Source organism: Xenopus tropicalis, chromosome 2, assembly GCF_000004195.4.
Source record: "Xenopus tropicalis strain Nigerian chromosome 2, UCB_Xtro_10.0, whole genome shotgun sequence".
In the NCBI taxonomy this organism is placed as follows: Eukaryota; Metazoa; Chordata; class Amphibia; order Anura; family Pipidae; genus Xenopus; species Xenopus tropicalis.
In genome coordinates, this window is record NC_030678.2 from 30359089 (window position 1) to 30374664 (window position 15576).

General features: G+C 41.0%; 1 protein-coding gene and 1 long non-coding RNA gene across 2 annotated transcripts in view; one reads left to right on the forward strand and one right to left on the reverse strand.

Moving 5' to 3' along the window:
- Positions 1-444, reverse strand: part of akap10 (A-kinase anchoring protein 10) — a 29356-nt gene extending 28912 nt beyond the window's left edge. The window contains exon 1 of the mRNA XM_018091451.2: positions 218-444. Coding sequence (XP_017946940.1) covers positions 218-239 — 22 coding nt within the window. The 5' untranslated portion in view covers positions 240-444. The remainder of the gene's footprint in view (positions 1-217) is intronic.
- A 177-nt stretch (positions 445-621) lies between these two features.
- On the forward strand, positions 622-8885 carry LOC116408791. Its single transcript, XR_004221247.1, has 2 exons — positions 622-898; positions 8686-8885. It is a non-coding gene; the product is annotated as an uncharacterized LOC116408791 (long non-coding RNA).
- The last annotated feature ends 6691 nt before the right edge of the window (positions 8886-15576 follow it).

Sequence of the window (15576 nt, forward strand, 5' to 3'; positions counted from 1 at the left end):
ACTCCTGATCATCTGATTTCCCAGCTGTCACACTGCAGCCGGCAAAGAGAACAGGGGCCGGGGGTGCCGACACTTCCCGTGGGCCCTACCGATACTCTCAGCCCGACAGGCCGCTGCTCCCGCACAGTTTAGGATTTTTGGCATACAAAGATACAGAAGGCTTCCCTTAGGTTTATCTAGGTCTCTAGACTCATCCGCTTTTGCCAAACCCCCTTACCTTTCCTGCGGAAGAAGGACATGGTGCCTCCAGCTCCCTGGCTCGGCCAATCCAATCAGTGCATGCTGGGGCGCCCCGGCTTCCCTCCTTCCGAGGCACGGGACGCCGGGGGCACCGCTGTCTGTGATGGGCGAGCGGAGAGAAACCCGGCAACTCTACCATGAATGAGACTTCCTCCTTCCTGCAGCCGCAGGTACAGCCCCAGCCATATTGACAACAGCGCGGCCTTCCGGGGCCGCAGTGCAACCTGGGTAATGCTATGTGAGCGAAGCTGTGGAATCCATGCGTACTGAGGGCGCAGCTGGGACGGGAAGTAACCGGTCTGTCATATTGATTCGTATACCTTCCGCCAATTACAGTCTTCTACTCTTATAGCTCCTCATTTTATTATATTTAGAAACTAAGTGCCTGTATTAGGTGCTGTGAATAATAATTATCTGTCCATACATACAGCATACAGTTCATTGTTGGTATGTGGAAATGGATTCATTGATGGCATCTCAGTTTGGCCAAAGTTTAAAGCCTACACGCCTTCGCCTGACGCACTGCTCTGGGTTGTCATCGAATGATACGTAGGCTTCTAAGTGATGTATGTAGAAGGCTCTGTGTAGGATATGTTCGTGTTCTATGTGGGGTTGCCAACTGGCCTGTAAAAATGATTCTTCGTCAGTGTTTTAATAGGTAAGAAACATAAAAATATATGAAGGTCGGTAGGTTTTTCAAGAAAAGGTCGCAACGTTATTCTATGTAACAGCCCCCCTTCCCCTCAATGGCAGTGCTAATGACTATACCCCTGATCCATTCCAGGTCTTCGCTCCAATATACTTACAGTCAGGGTTAGTTAGTGCGTCATATATGTCATCCAGGGTTGCCAGATTTATTTTTCCAAAAACCAGCCAAAACTAGCCAAAAGCCACTTTGAAAGTAGCCCAAAAATTGACCAATACATGCAATGAAAAGAAATTCTAAAAAAATAAAAGTATATATGGAAAAACCTGCCTTTTTAAAGTGTATAATCACCACCCATGCCCTGCGCCCCAGTTACTGGGATAATTCCCTGCCCTCTGTGCCCAGTCCAGCTGGGAAGTCACTACAGAAATGGATTCCGAATGCTGCATTAACCCCAGACATGATATACGTATGGGTGTTAAACTACAACTCTCAGAATTCCCAAGATATCCTGAGAGTTATAGCTTAATGATCAACTGCAGAACTGCCCCCACATCACAGTAGAAAGTAACAGTACAATCACACACCCTTATAGAGCAGGGAGCAGGGTGTAGGGCAAAAAGGAATATAAAACGGAGCCTCTGTCTATACTGTCCAATTGCATGCTGGGTATTTTAGTTTTATATTAATCCTAGCTGTAGGCTAATTGTTGGATACAAATTACATTACCCAGCATGCAGTGCAACAGACACACTAGGAGAAAACACTTTGGCGGTTTTGTACTTTGGAACCTCCCCCCCCCCCAGGTCTATAAATTAGTAGCCCAATTTGACAGAAAAACTGCCAACCTAGTAACACATGTCATCTCAGCTATACAACTTTTAGGGTGTGTCTTGCCATGCCCCAATAACACCATGACCTAACCCTTTTTATAATGCCTCTAGCCCTATTGAGTGCCAGTTTCCTGAAGACAAATGCCAGAGACCTAAAAGGACCCTCAGTTGTGGCTCAGAAGAAATTTTGGCTAAAGGAAGCAGGAATATGGCCCTTACTAGAGGTGACTGTTAGAAGTTAGGCTAAATATATGCAACCCCTTAAAAATGTTTGGCTGAGTTGACATGTCTAGATAAGGGAGTGTAAATGGTGTGCATCCAGGATATAACTGGATGTGGTCAGGACACACCCAATACTTTAAAAAAAAGAATCATGTTTTTTTTTTTGTTTTTTTAATTGGTATTTGGTAAAGGGGCTATATTTTCCATATAGGATGTGGGTGCTTGGCCATGCAAGCAGCATGATACCATGGTATGAAAGGGGTTGTATGCTGATTAAAGCCTTTGCTTTGAGTACAACAGCTTCTTGGCACAAAGACAAACTGTGAGAGCTTAGTCGAACCCACGCTGTAATGTTGACTAGCTGCTATATTTTACAGCTTAGACTAACCTACATTCTACTGCTACAAACTAAAAACAGCTGGTATTTTCACACACAAAATAGAAACCAATTGCCAGCACTCAAATTCAGCCTATGTGAATCCCTTTAAATACATTTTCCAGATTTGATGTATTAATACCACAATTTGGCCAAATCATTTAAGCTCATGTGCCATGTCAAGGCCCTATTTAACTTGAGTTCTACGCAGCCTGCTGTGTAAAAAAACATTAAGCCCTAGCAATGGTATGCATTATATGTGAGTGGTAGAACTATGCTCACTTACCCTTTGGACTCAGAAACCATAGGGGGCATATTTAATCATTTTGCCCCTAGCAACAATGTGCATTATGTGCAACTGAGTGGTGGAACCGTGTTCACTTACCCTTTAATACTTTTCCTATAGGCTACGTGACAGCTAGAAGCAATATTCGACTACAGCATGTACATGAAACAAAAAGAAATAATGAGTGCTCCGTCTAACCCACACAGTTGCTATTTTTTCAGCACTCAGACTGACCTACATTCTGGGGTTGACTGCTGCTCCAAACAGTTTAGTACACAGCAGGCAGTGTAGGATTCACATTAAATTGGTCCTTGATGTGACACGTGAGCTTACATATTTTGGGCAACATGGGGAATGTTGGGTCACTTTCGGTCGTGTGTTATGTCACTTCTGTACAAGTGACATCACACCAGCTGCAGCACACCGAACCCCTCTCCCCCCCCCTGCTGTCTAGGCACAGTCCCTCAGGTGCCTAAGTATAAATACAGCCCTGCCCCTTTATCTTTCTATCCTCTGCCCTGGTGGTTCTGACTTTTAAAACCATGTAGCAGAATCCTGCTGAGTAACAGACCATGCAATTCTAAATTCTGCTACATTGCATTAAGAGACAGAAACAGCAGGGACTGAAAATGCTGCTTTCAATAGCAATTGCATTTGCATTCACCCAGAACTGTAAAACCACTGAAAAATGTTAGTGAATTTGTGGCGGAAAGTAGGGTTGCCACCTGTCCGGTTTTGACCCGGACAGCACCAGTTTTCCAAATTGAAAAAGACTGCTGTGACGTTTGGCAGATTGTTGGGTCATAGCCCTGCCCCTGTGATGGCGCTGCCCTCCCCCATGATGTCACTGTCACACCCTGCCTCCCTGCCTGGAGTTCCCGGGCAGGAGAAGTGGCAACCCTACTGGATAGTCAAATTAGATTAGAAAATGTATTTGTCAGTTTACATCCTCTTAAAAGGCTACCTTTAAAGTACTGACTATGAAGATTTTCATTCATCCAGGTCATGGTATATCTAGTATAAATAAATCTAAATCAACTGGACTTTTTAAGTAATCATTGAAGACATTTCTTTACTCATCCGAGCAGCTTCTTCAGTTCAACATATGTACTTTTCCACTAATCCAAGATACACAAAGATGGAGCACCACTCAGGCCTATTGTCAGCAGCATCAATTCAGTGACTTACAGCATTGCATAATACTTGTAAAACAGTGCATCATATCTAAAATGCCAAAGAGTTTGTCACCAAGATTCAAGGAGTTAAACTAAAGACAGAAGGAACTATGGTATCATATCATGTTACTTCACTGTTCACATGTATACCTACCACAGAGGCTATTGAGACTGTAAGAAATCGACTGCAGCAAGACAACACCCTCCGCAGCAGAACAAAGCTCAGTCCTAACCAAGTATGTTTATTGCTAGATTTGTGCCTTAATCAGATCCAATGAAGTGGCGGCCTTTTCAGAACACATTAACTCAGTGGACAATAACATCAAGTTCACAAGGGAGGATGTCCATGGGAACAAACTTGCTTTTTTGGACTGTTTGATATCCATCCAAGAGGGGGGTAACGTGAAGACAGGAGTATACAGGAAACCTACTCATACGGATCAATATCTGTTGTTTGATTCCCACCATCCGCTGGAACACAAACTGGGTGTCATTAGAACTCTACACCACAGGGCGGAAAGTGTGACAACCGATACAAGGACAAGGAACGCAAACATCTCAGAGGAGCACTGAAAGCTTGTGGCTACCTAGACTGGGCCTTTGTCAAAACAACAGCAACTAAGCCCAACAGGAGCACCAAAAGGAATAACCTTCCTGAGACACAGAGTAGGCGTAATATAGTCATCCCATATGTAGCAGGAGTGTCAGAGAAACTCAGGAGAATTTTCAACAAACACCACATCCCTGTGTTTTTCAAACCTAGCAACACACTGAGACAAAAACTTGTACACCCAAAGGATCCAACACCAAAGGAAAAACAAAGCAATGTTGTATACACCGTCCAGTGTAGTGAGGAGTGCACAGACCTTTACATTGGGAAGATTAAGCAACTGCTATCCAAGCAAATGGTTCAACATAGGAGGGCGAACTCTACAGGCCAGGACTCTGCTGTATTTCTACACCTAAAAGACAAGGGACACTCCTTTGAGAAGCCCGCTGGTTTGAAAGAGGTGTAAATGAGGCTATTCGTGTTAAAGTAGAGAAACCATCCCTAAACAGAGGCGGGGGCCTTCAACACCATCTGTCTGCTACATACAATGTTGTTCTAACATCTGTACCCCGGCAGTTCCAGAACTCTTCACACATCCATTCATGCACCTCTAACAAGTAACACCTGTTTCGATGAGTTGCATGATACTTTGGTAATCCTTTCAAAGTAACTCCACAGCATTCACACCTCTGTGAGTTTCAGATGTCACCTCTCTGAAGAGTTACAATGTGCCATTGTGATTGGATTAGTGGAAGAGTACATATGCTGAGGACTTCCCATACCAGTCAGTTGAACTGAAGAAGCTGCTCGGATGAGTAGTGAAATGTCTTCAATTATTACTTAACAAGTCAAGTTGCTTTAAAGTACTGTTATTTTGTGTATTATTTCCTAAAGAAGCCATCAAAAATAAAAATACTGTTTAATTTTATAAACATATTTAACTGTGCGTTAAAAAAGTGGGGCAGTAGATGATATTACTGAGGGGGAAGTCTAATGTCCCCCCTGTTTAAGCCCTTGAAACCTGCAATTGTATCATGCTGTTTTGCTTCATTCCTACTTATATTTGTGAGCCGAGAATCTCTGGAACAACAGACTTGAAGATATTTATCTAGTAAAAGAATTTGCCCCGTTGGTTCTATGAAAGCACAACAAAGACCGAACCATTGGGGAGCGAGTGACTTTTCCTTATCTCCCCTGACATGGTATGTTTCCGTAATGAGCTCATTTAATGAGTTCAGAGAGTTGTAAAAACAATTTCTAAATATGCAGCAAATTTCTTTCTAATGTAAAATGAGCAGCCGACTTGTTCAGAAATGGTTACATTAAATTAATCCTTCCGTATAATAACTCTTTTGTTTTGGCAGCTACTCGTGCAACTACAAAGACTGCATAAGCTGCGAGCCATGGTTAGTAATCCGATGGCCGTGACTCTGCAGTTACAGTGTTCATTTTATCAGCTGCTTTTAGTTTTGTTTTAAGGCATCAGTCATATTTTGTAGGGGTTCCTCTTCTTTTTCATTACCTTTTAACATTTTTTAAATTTATTTCACATGACAATGGAATGTACTTACGGCAATTTGGGGGAGGGAGACTGGCGGAACGGGGGAGTGCCCGGCAGGGATTGGGCCAGAGCTGGCGGAGCCCACCAGGTTTTTTCCCAGTGCCCTGGAGGCTCAGTTCAACCATGTATTCAAAGCCAGTCATGGGATAATATAGGCACCTCAGATATCAATCAGGAAGATTATTTTGGGGGGCACAGACAGGGTTCAACAGGCTCCTGGAGTTGCTAGCTAGTGTCTAGGCTTCATCAGTCATTCAGCCTCAAGTCCTACAGGTGCAGATTTGGCTTTCAGGTGCATTTCAGCCGAGCTGGTATGTGTTCAGCCACAGAGGGAACCACATAGAACTCTAGGGGGCCCATTTACTATTGTTCATTTTAGTTCTATGCTAAAACCATGTTTTTTTGTGTTAAAACACAATTTATTCCGTTAAAAAAAAATTACAATTTTTTACAATCATTTTGCAGACCTCTTACTTCAGGGTATTCAAATCTTTGGTATTTCTTTTAAGGAGCTATTTATGCTATTTAAGGTGTGTAAATGTCACAATTCAAGGGTTTCGTGCATGTATGGTGGGAGACAATATCAGTAAAAGGCTTGAAAATCTGTCGCTTTGTTAATCAGGCAGGACTGAGCATTTTGAATGGGCGCCTTTGAAGGTGCCCAAACATTGTAACGTTAATGCTAAATTGTCAGATGGGGTAAAGAATTCCTTTGTTTTTTTTACTGCATATCTGACAATTCAGCTCTTAAAGTTTGTAGAGTCGATGAACGATCTTTCCTATGACCAGCGTGTATGGCCACCTTTAGTCTCACAGTGATTGACTGCTCCTTAAAGTAGTGTTGTGCTTTTTTAGGGTTCTTTAGATTATATGGACAGTGTTGACCACAGCCAGGCAAATGAAATGCAAAGTTTGAGGTTTCCCCAGCAGTTAGCCTGCAGTGCTTCTAAATAGTCTCTGTTGTCACTTACTACTCTTACTTTATCTAATGTTTGTTAGTAGTAAGTAAGTGTTAAAAATCATTGGTGTTCTCTAGACCTATGGTGGAAATAACCAAGAGTTTGTGGAAATTTCCCCAGGATTAGGACCACTAATAGGGGTCTTGGTCCGTCAGGATATTTTCTTGTACCCCAACAGGCCAGTCCAGCCCTGGCTTTGATGGTATGTGACATCAACAAAGCCACTACCTTCTGCCAACTGCCCACGCACTGATTATGTAACTTGATATGATTGCATTCAGCAATACACAGTGACTTGCAAAAGTATTCGGCCCCCTTGAACTTTTCCACATTTTGTCACATTACAGCCACAAACATGAATCAATTTTATTGGAATTCCACGTCGTGAAAGACCAATACAAAGTGGTGTACACGTGAGAAGTGGAAGAAAATCATACATGATTCCAAACATTTTTTACAAATAAATAACTGCAAAGTGGGGTGTGTGTAATTATTCAGCCCCCTGAGTCAATACTTTGTAGAACCACCTTTTGCTGCAATTACAGCTGCCAGACTTTTAGGGTATGTCTCTACCAGCTTTGCACATCTAGAGACTGAAATCCTTGCCCAGTCTTCTTTGCAAAACAGCTCCAGCTCAGTCAGATTAGATGGACAGCGTTTGTGAACAGCAGTTTTCAGATCTTGCCACAGATTCTCGATTGGATTTAGATCTGGACTTTGACTGGGCCATTCTAACACATGGATATGTTTTGTTTTAAACCATTCCATTGTTGCCCTGGCTTTATGTTTAGGGTCGTTGTCCTGCTGGAAGGTGAACCTCCGCCCCAGTCTCAAGTCTTTTGCAGACTCCAAGAGGTTTTCTTCCAAGATTGCCCTGTATTTGGCTCCATCCATCTTCCCATCAACTCTGAGCAGCTTCCCTGTCCCTGCTGAAGAGAAGCACCCCCAGAGCATGATGCTGCCACCACCATATTTAAAAGTGGGGATGGTGTGTTCAGAGTGATGTGCAGTGTTAGTTTTCCGCCACACATAGCGTTTTGCATTTTGGCCAAAAAGGTCAATTTTGGTCTCATCTGACCAGAGCACCTTCTTCCACATGTTTGCTGTGTCCCCCACATGGCTTATGGCAAACTGCAAACGGGTTTTCTTATGGTTTTCTGTTAACAATGGCTTTCTTCTTGCCACTCTTCCATAAAGGCCAACTTTGTGCAGTGCACGACTAATAGTTGTCCTATGGACATATTCCCCAACCTGAGCTGTAGATCTCTGCAGCTCCCCCAGAGTCGCCATGGGCCTCTTGGCTGCATTTCTGATCAGCGCTCTCCTTGTTCGGCCTGTGAGTTTAGGTGGACGGCCTTGTCTTGGTAGGTTTATAGTTGTGCCATACTCCTTCCATTTCTGAATGATCATTTGAACAGTGCTCCGTGGGATGTTCAAGGCTTTGGAAATCTTTTTGTAGCCTAAGCCTGCTTTAAATTTCTCATAATTACGCACACCCCACTTTGCAGTTATTTATTTGTAAAAAATGTTTGGAATCATGTATGATTTTCTTTCCACTTCTCACGTGTACACCACTTTGTATTGGTCTTTCACGTGGAATTCCAATAAAATTGATTCATGTTTGTGGCTGCAATGTGACAAAATGTGGAAAAGTTCAAGGGGGCCGAATACTTTTGCAAGCCACTGTACATATAGGTATGTTTATAGCATGGCACTAGTGCAGCTCTAATAGAGGTAATGTATATGCCACATATTTATAATTTTCTTATAATGTGCGTGAGTATATGTGTGGGCACTGTATGGGTGAAGACTAATCGCAGCAACTTTTCTTCCATAGGGTATAACAGAAAACGCTGCGACTAAATGTACCACGTGTCTTCGCCCTAAGTGTTGGACTGGCTTTACAGAGATAAGCAAAGAATTAGATCTGCTTGGCTAGCACCAGAAAGGCGCATTTTCAGCTAATGTACTGAGTTGAAGTTTTAGCTTTTATATGGTAGATGGCGCCCTTTTACCAATAAAAGAAAGTGAAATGTACCAGTAAATAGAACTGATTTATTTTCTCTACACCTATTCATGCACCTGCATCAGTATATATACAGTTTTATTTGTGCAGCTCTGCGTAATGGCACGACACAGAACTGCCCTTTATTAAGCAAAGTCAGGTTTGGATAAATAATGCGTCATTTTTAAAACTAACTTTTAGTATTAGTTGTAATAATGGTGAGACTCTGTTTGGGATCATTTACTGAGGAAAGACTAACATGTTCATCTGTTTTTCATACTACTATGGTTTTGACTATATGGTATGCTGTCCACGAAGAACGTCCATTTAAAAAGATGTCATTGTTTTAGATGATTTTTGCTATGCTTTGCTTTTTTGCTGCATGCTCTGCTCTTCTAGTGGGATTTTTTTCATAAATATCATATTTTAATTTAGTATTGTTTTTTTTGACTGTTTTTATATATCGCTGACACATTTCTACAGCGCTTTACAGAGATTATACAACATTCACATCAGTCCCTGCCCCAGAGGATCTTACAATCTAAGGTCACAGTCACACACACTAGGGTCAATTTAGTCAGAAGCCAATTAACGTGCCTGTATGTTTTTGGAGTGTGAAGAAAATTGGAGTTCCTGGAGGAAACCCACGCAGACATGGGGAGAACATACAAACTCCGTGCAGACCACAAGGTACAGCTACAGCAATAGCACTTTTTTAATCAGTTAAAAATAAAAAATTAGACTATTTGGCTTCTGTTTATTTAAAATCTCCATTGGATCCTTGTCCTGATTTTTTCTGGTCCTTGTCCCGATAGCCTGTATCCCCCTTAGCTGGACACATTGGGGAAAGATCCACTCATTTGGCAACCTTGTCAAACGACCGGATCTTATAATGTACAGACAGCTTAAGATGTTCTGGATATAAAATTGCAGATCCATGCAGTGCCCTATATGTTGTTTATGAAGCAGGTAAATATTATATATAATAGTTCAGCTTGTATATTTAAAAGAAAAAACAAAAAACAATTATCTTTGACCTTACGTGATGTAACTGAATTGTGTGAGGCACTCTTGTGACTTTTGCTCAGAAATGGACATTGTTAGATACAGAACTGCTGTTTTATTAAGAGAAGGAATAGAATAGATTTAGGAACATGGCTACTAGAACACTATTCTATACAGGCAAATATCTTGACTTTATATTGGAAAGTAAATATATTGAAGCAGTGTGAGGTTACTTACTCTGGAACAAGGGTATTTTTGAGCTGGGCAAATATCCAAACATGAACTTTTTCAAATTGTTTCACTGTTTATACACAGTATAATTTTATTATAGATATAATGGGATTCTGCCTAATGAAACTGTAAGACATTTTTTCAGGCAGATTATGGGCACCTCAAAAAATAAAAGGCAGGAATTTTTATATTACACTAAGGCATAAAAAAAAGCACATTTGTCACATCAGCTGTCAGCTCATTTAAACCAATGTAAGCTATAACAACCAGATTTCCCAAGTTAGTATCTCTACTTTACTGCCTATGACTGATTTTACAGTAACATGAGATGGATGTTATGGCTCCTTATTACAGCATTGCAATACCACAACAGTCTTAAGCAGCACGTAACTTGTTCGCGCCAGCAGGGGCACTGCTACCATGACGCGAATTTAGAAAATCGCCTCAGCCGGCAGCGCCCCCAAAGTTACCAGGGTTGGCAAAAATCCACTCCTGGTAACTTTAAGAGCGGCGAAGACAAAATCGCCCCTGTCTGCCGGGCCCCCCTGCAGAACCGGCGTTCCACAACCTTGCCGCTATAGTTAAAGTAGGAGAGGGACCAGGAGTGGGGACAAAGGTACAGTGTTTACTGGTCTTACGTGAGTAAATGGCTCTACAGAGATTATACATCATTCACATCAGTCCCTATCAGTTCCTGCTAAGGTCCCTATCACAGTCACATACACTTGTGTTATTAGGAGTGTGGAAGGGAACCAGAGTACAACAAGACAGAGGGGCACAGGAAACCACTGTATGAAAAACACTCACCACGTAGGAGTAGTTCCGGTGCCTAAGCCCAGACCCTCAGCTCAGGGAGCAGATAAACCAACAGCAGCAAAAAGGGCAATACAGGCAATCAAGGACTCCACAAGGATCCAAGTAAAAAATGTTTAAAAATAACATTAAAAGATCCATATCTCCAATGGTCCTAAATTCCTAGCCCCAGGTGGCACTGGATGCCCCCTTTTTCTTGCTGTAGGGGAAAAGATTACCTTATAAAACCTACACATGTGTCCTTAATACAATCGCCATAATCACAATGGTTTGACTATTCAGTTGAAGTTAAGAAGAATCTGTTTAGATGAAGAGGGCAATGTTAGTTAACAAAACACAAATTTGGCGTGTATCAGCGGCATTCATTAAGGTTACGTTTAAACATGCTCTTTGCACTTCTTCATACAGATATTATCCAGAATTTTCGGGAACTAGGGTCCCGTACTTTAGATCTCCATAATGTAAAGGGGTGGTTCAAGTTAACATTTCATATGTCACAGAATACTAATTCTAAGCAACTTTTCAATTGGTCTTAATTTTTTCTTTTCAAATGGGGATCACTGACTCCAACATCCAAAAAACAAATGCTTTATAAGGTTACAATTTTATTGTCATTGCTACTTTTTATTACTATTTTATGTTAAAGCCATCTCCTATTTGTTTTCCAGCCCCTCATGTAAATAAGTGCTTAGCTGCTAAGGTAATTTGGACCCTAACTATCAGATAGCTGCTGAAGTTTCAAACTGGAGAAATGCTGAATATAAAGATAAATAACTCAAAAAGCACAAATAATAATAAAAACCAACTGCAAATTGTCTCAGAATAGCACTGTCTACGTTATGCTAAAAGTTAATATAAGGGTGAACAACCCCTTTCCAGGTACAGGTAGAACAATGAAAGGAAACTTCTGATTGGTTGCCATGGGGTACTGCCCAGGTGCAAATTTGCCCATTGTTTATAAATGACAGCAACCAATTTGATTCTATTTCTAAAGCTGGCCAGACGTGGCAATTTTCAATCTTTTGCACGAACGATCGTTCCAACCCTCCACTGACATTCAGGGCTGAATCATCAGATATGGAGGTAGAAACAATAGGATTTCTACCTCCTTCTGCCGATTCAGCCCTGACGGCAGATTTTGCTCAGGCGCCTTCTATGGCACCCAATCACAATCTTTTAACCCGCCTGATCGACGAGTCGACCAATATCAGCAGCCTTCTGCGAAATCAGTCGCCTCGCCGACTTGCCATACACGCACCGAATATCGTACGAAACGAGGTTTTGTACGATATTATAAGTGCGTGTATGGCCAGTTTAATGATAGGTTTCTGTGGTTGCTGCTACTATTTTTACTTCATAATTGAATAATAATATAAAAAGTGTAATAATTTAGGTGCTCTGAAATCCAGCTTGAGATACAGTGGCAGCTGCAGTGTCCTTGCTTGCCTCTATTCCTTACTCAACATTCAGATCAGTGGGGCTCTGTGATGATAAATATCAGTCTCTGCTTAACCCTCAAGGACTGGTATCAAAAGGCTAAGTGGTTAGTTATAACAGTGACTGTTCTCTCACAAAGTGTCCCTCTGTGGCCATTCTGAAGAAGGATCATAACACTAGCAGTTGGCTAAGAATATGATCAGCTACATTACTCTGCTCTTTGCTTACTTACCCTTTTTATTAACCATTTACAGCCACCATAATGTGAAACACACAGGCCATAGTGCCATTTGTTTTAGAGATTGAATAAACCCTGGTGTTACAATGCTTGTGGCAGTGCCAAACTACATTATGTTACTTGGCTGCAAGTAAATATCAATAATGCATAGCATGCACGGGCAGAACGCAGTTCAGGTTCATTTACTGACACTGGGCAAACATAAAGCTGGGTAGTGACCAACAGCAACCAATCGGCTAGGCTCAGCCAACTGCAGGAAGATCAATGAAAGCAAGAATAGTGATTGATTGTCAAGGCTTACTGCACTAGCGCAAATGTAGTACCCTGTAGAATGTTGGATCACTAAGGGGCTGATTTACTTACCCACGAACGGGTCGAATGGAGTCCGATTGCGATTTTTTCGTATGTTTTGCGATTTTTTCGGATTCTTTACGAATTTTTCGTTACCAATACGATTTTTGCGTAAAAACGCGAGTTTTCCTATCCATTACGAAAGTTGCGTAAAAAGTTGCGCATTTTTCGTAGCGTTAAAACTTACACGAAAAGTTGCGCATTTTTCGCGTAAGTTTTAACGCTACGAAAAATGCGCAACTTTTTACGCAACTTTCGTAATGGATACGAAAAACTCGCATTTTTACGCAAAAATCGTATTGGTAACGAAAAATTCGTACAGAATCCGAAAAATTCGCAAAACATACGAAAAAATCGCAAAATGTTCGTTTTCAAGCCGGAACTTTTCCAATTCGGGTCGGATTCGTGGGTTAGTAAATCAGCCCCTAACTGTCGCTATGATTAATTTGGAGATCAAATGGTTGATCCTTAGGTAATCCCTTAACTCTTAGGGGGAGATTTACTAATCCACGAATCCGAATCCCGAATGGGAAAAAAACGGATTGGAAACGAACATATTGTGACTTTTTCGTATTTTTTTCAATTTTTTCGTCGCCGTCGCAACTTTTTCACGAATTGTCACAACTTTTTCGTCGCCATTATGACTTTTTCGCGAATTGTTGCGACTTCTTCGTATTGAGCACTCGTAAACGGTAGGCAAACCTTTCCGACTTTGCATGATTTTGGAAGCCTCCCATAGGACTCAATGGCACTCTGCAGCTCCAACCTGGCCCAAGGAAAGTCTCCCATAGGGCTCAATGGCACTCTGCAGCTCCAACCCGGCCCAAGGAAAGCCTCCCATAGGGCTCAATGGCACTCTGCAGCTCCAACCCGGCCCAAGGAAAGTCTCATGGGAGGCTTGCAAAATCATGCACTGAAGTCAGAAAGGTTTTTGCACCATTTATGATCGTTGGGATATGAAAATTTCATAACTTTCGGATTGTACCATGATATTTTCGTACAAGCACGACGCGACTTTTTGCAAAGGCACATCAGAAATTTTCTTATTTAATGCGAGTTTTTGCAAATCGTACTTGTAATTCGCACTTTAATTAATCGGCCCCTTAGTCTTACTTCAGCCAAAAACAAATAAGCTTTATATGTAATATATATGTATATGTAATAGTATAGTTTCTGTTGCAAGGGGTGCAACACTCATTTCTGTCGTGCTGCTATACTCAGGTCTTTGAATGGTTAAACAACTGTTTTGCAAAAGAGGATGCAAGAAGAAAAATGATCTCCTTGTATGTCTGCGCTACATAGGCTTATGAAAGATTTCTGCTTTTTGCACTCATACTAAACTACTAAATAGTCAATTACACTTGACTGCTATTTTAAAAGCCCCCGCTTAAAGGATAAGTAAACCTTAAACTGTAATATTAAATTGCTCAGGGTGCTTTTCTAAGCACTTTTGCAATTTACATTAATTATTTATTTAAGTTAAGTTTTTATTAAATGCCAATATAATTAATGTTGTGACAACAGCTCTGCCTGCTGGTCAGTTTCTATAACTTTACAGTCAGAGAGATATACCTTTAGAAGAAAAACAGAAGTGTTCTGAAGTTGCTCAGCAAGAAGATGGGAAAGGACTCTTTTTCCTGAGCAGAGCAACATCAGAACCCTTCTCTGTTTTCTAAAGGTATATCTCTTTGCCTTAGTTTGACTGTACAGTTACAAGTGTTGCTGCTGTTACAAAAAATTAATTATACTGGCAGTTAATAAAAACATATTGACATAACGTATTAACTTATAAACTCTAAAAGTAAAACAAAAAATTATGTAAATTACAAAAGTGCTTAGAAAAGCACTTTTACATTAAAGTTTTGTAAGGTTTACTTAAAAAATATGTTTGTAAATGGCATTTTATGAATATGGCCTGCTCATGAATGATGTATAAACAGGAGAAATTTCATATTAAAACCTTAATCAGTTGAGCATGTGTGCTTTTTTTCTAAATGCGGTTAAAAGCATCATCTTTACCATTTGCTTTGTACTCCCCTTTCTGTACACCATGACTTGAGGCTCTGTACTAATCCTAATGAAAAACCTATTGTGCATTCAAGGTTTGCAAGTGCACTGACCTGTTCTCTATGTACATAGAGATTGCTGGTTCCCACTGTTACATTATGTTTGTTTTTCATCCTTTTCATGGCATGCTCGGCCATTCTTTGTGAATTTTTCTCATATTCTGGATCTAGCTGGCTTATTCTATATAACTCCATGAAAATCAGGCATCAGCATGCTATAACATGTTTTTATTATTCTGGGTAGCTAAATTGCACAGCAGCTATTAATGTCAAAATCACTATGTGCCAATACTATGTAAGAGGGCTACACTGTATACAGATTTCATAAAATGTGCCCTGTGCCAGACGGCACAACTAGTTCAGGGGCCAACTCCCCTGAACTCCCCCTTATTTTTAAGTCTATTCGGAACTATGTTCTCTATGTCTCTATGTCTTCTGCATATAGGACTCTACATTGGTCTCTTCGTGTTTCATTTGTTTCTCGTTTTTCTATGATTAAATATTTGTTTTTTTTGTGTGTGTCCCAGCCCTGAGGTCCCAGAACACTGGTAAAGTTATAACCTCTCAAACTCTATAGTTATG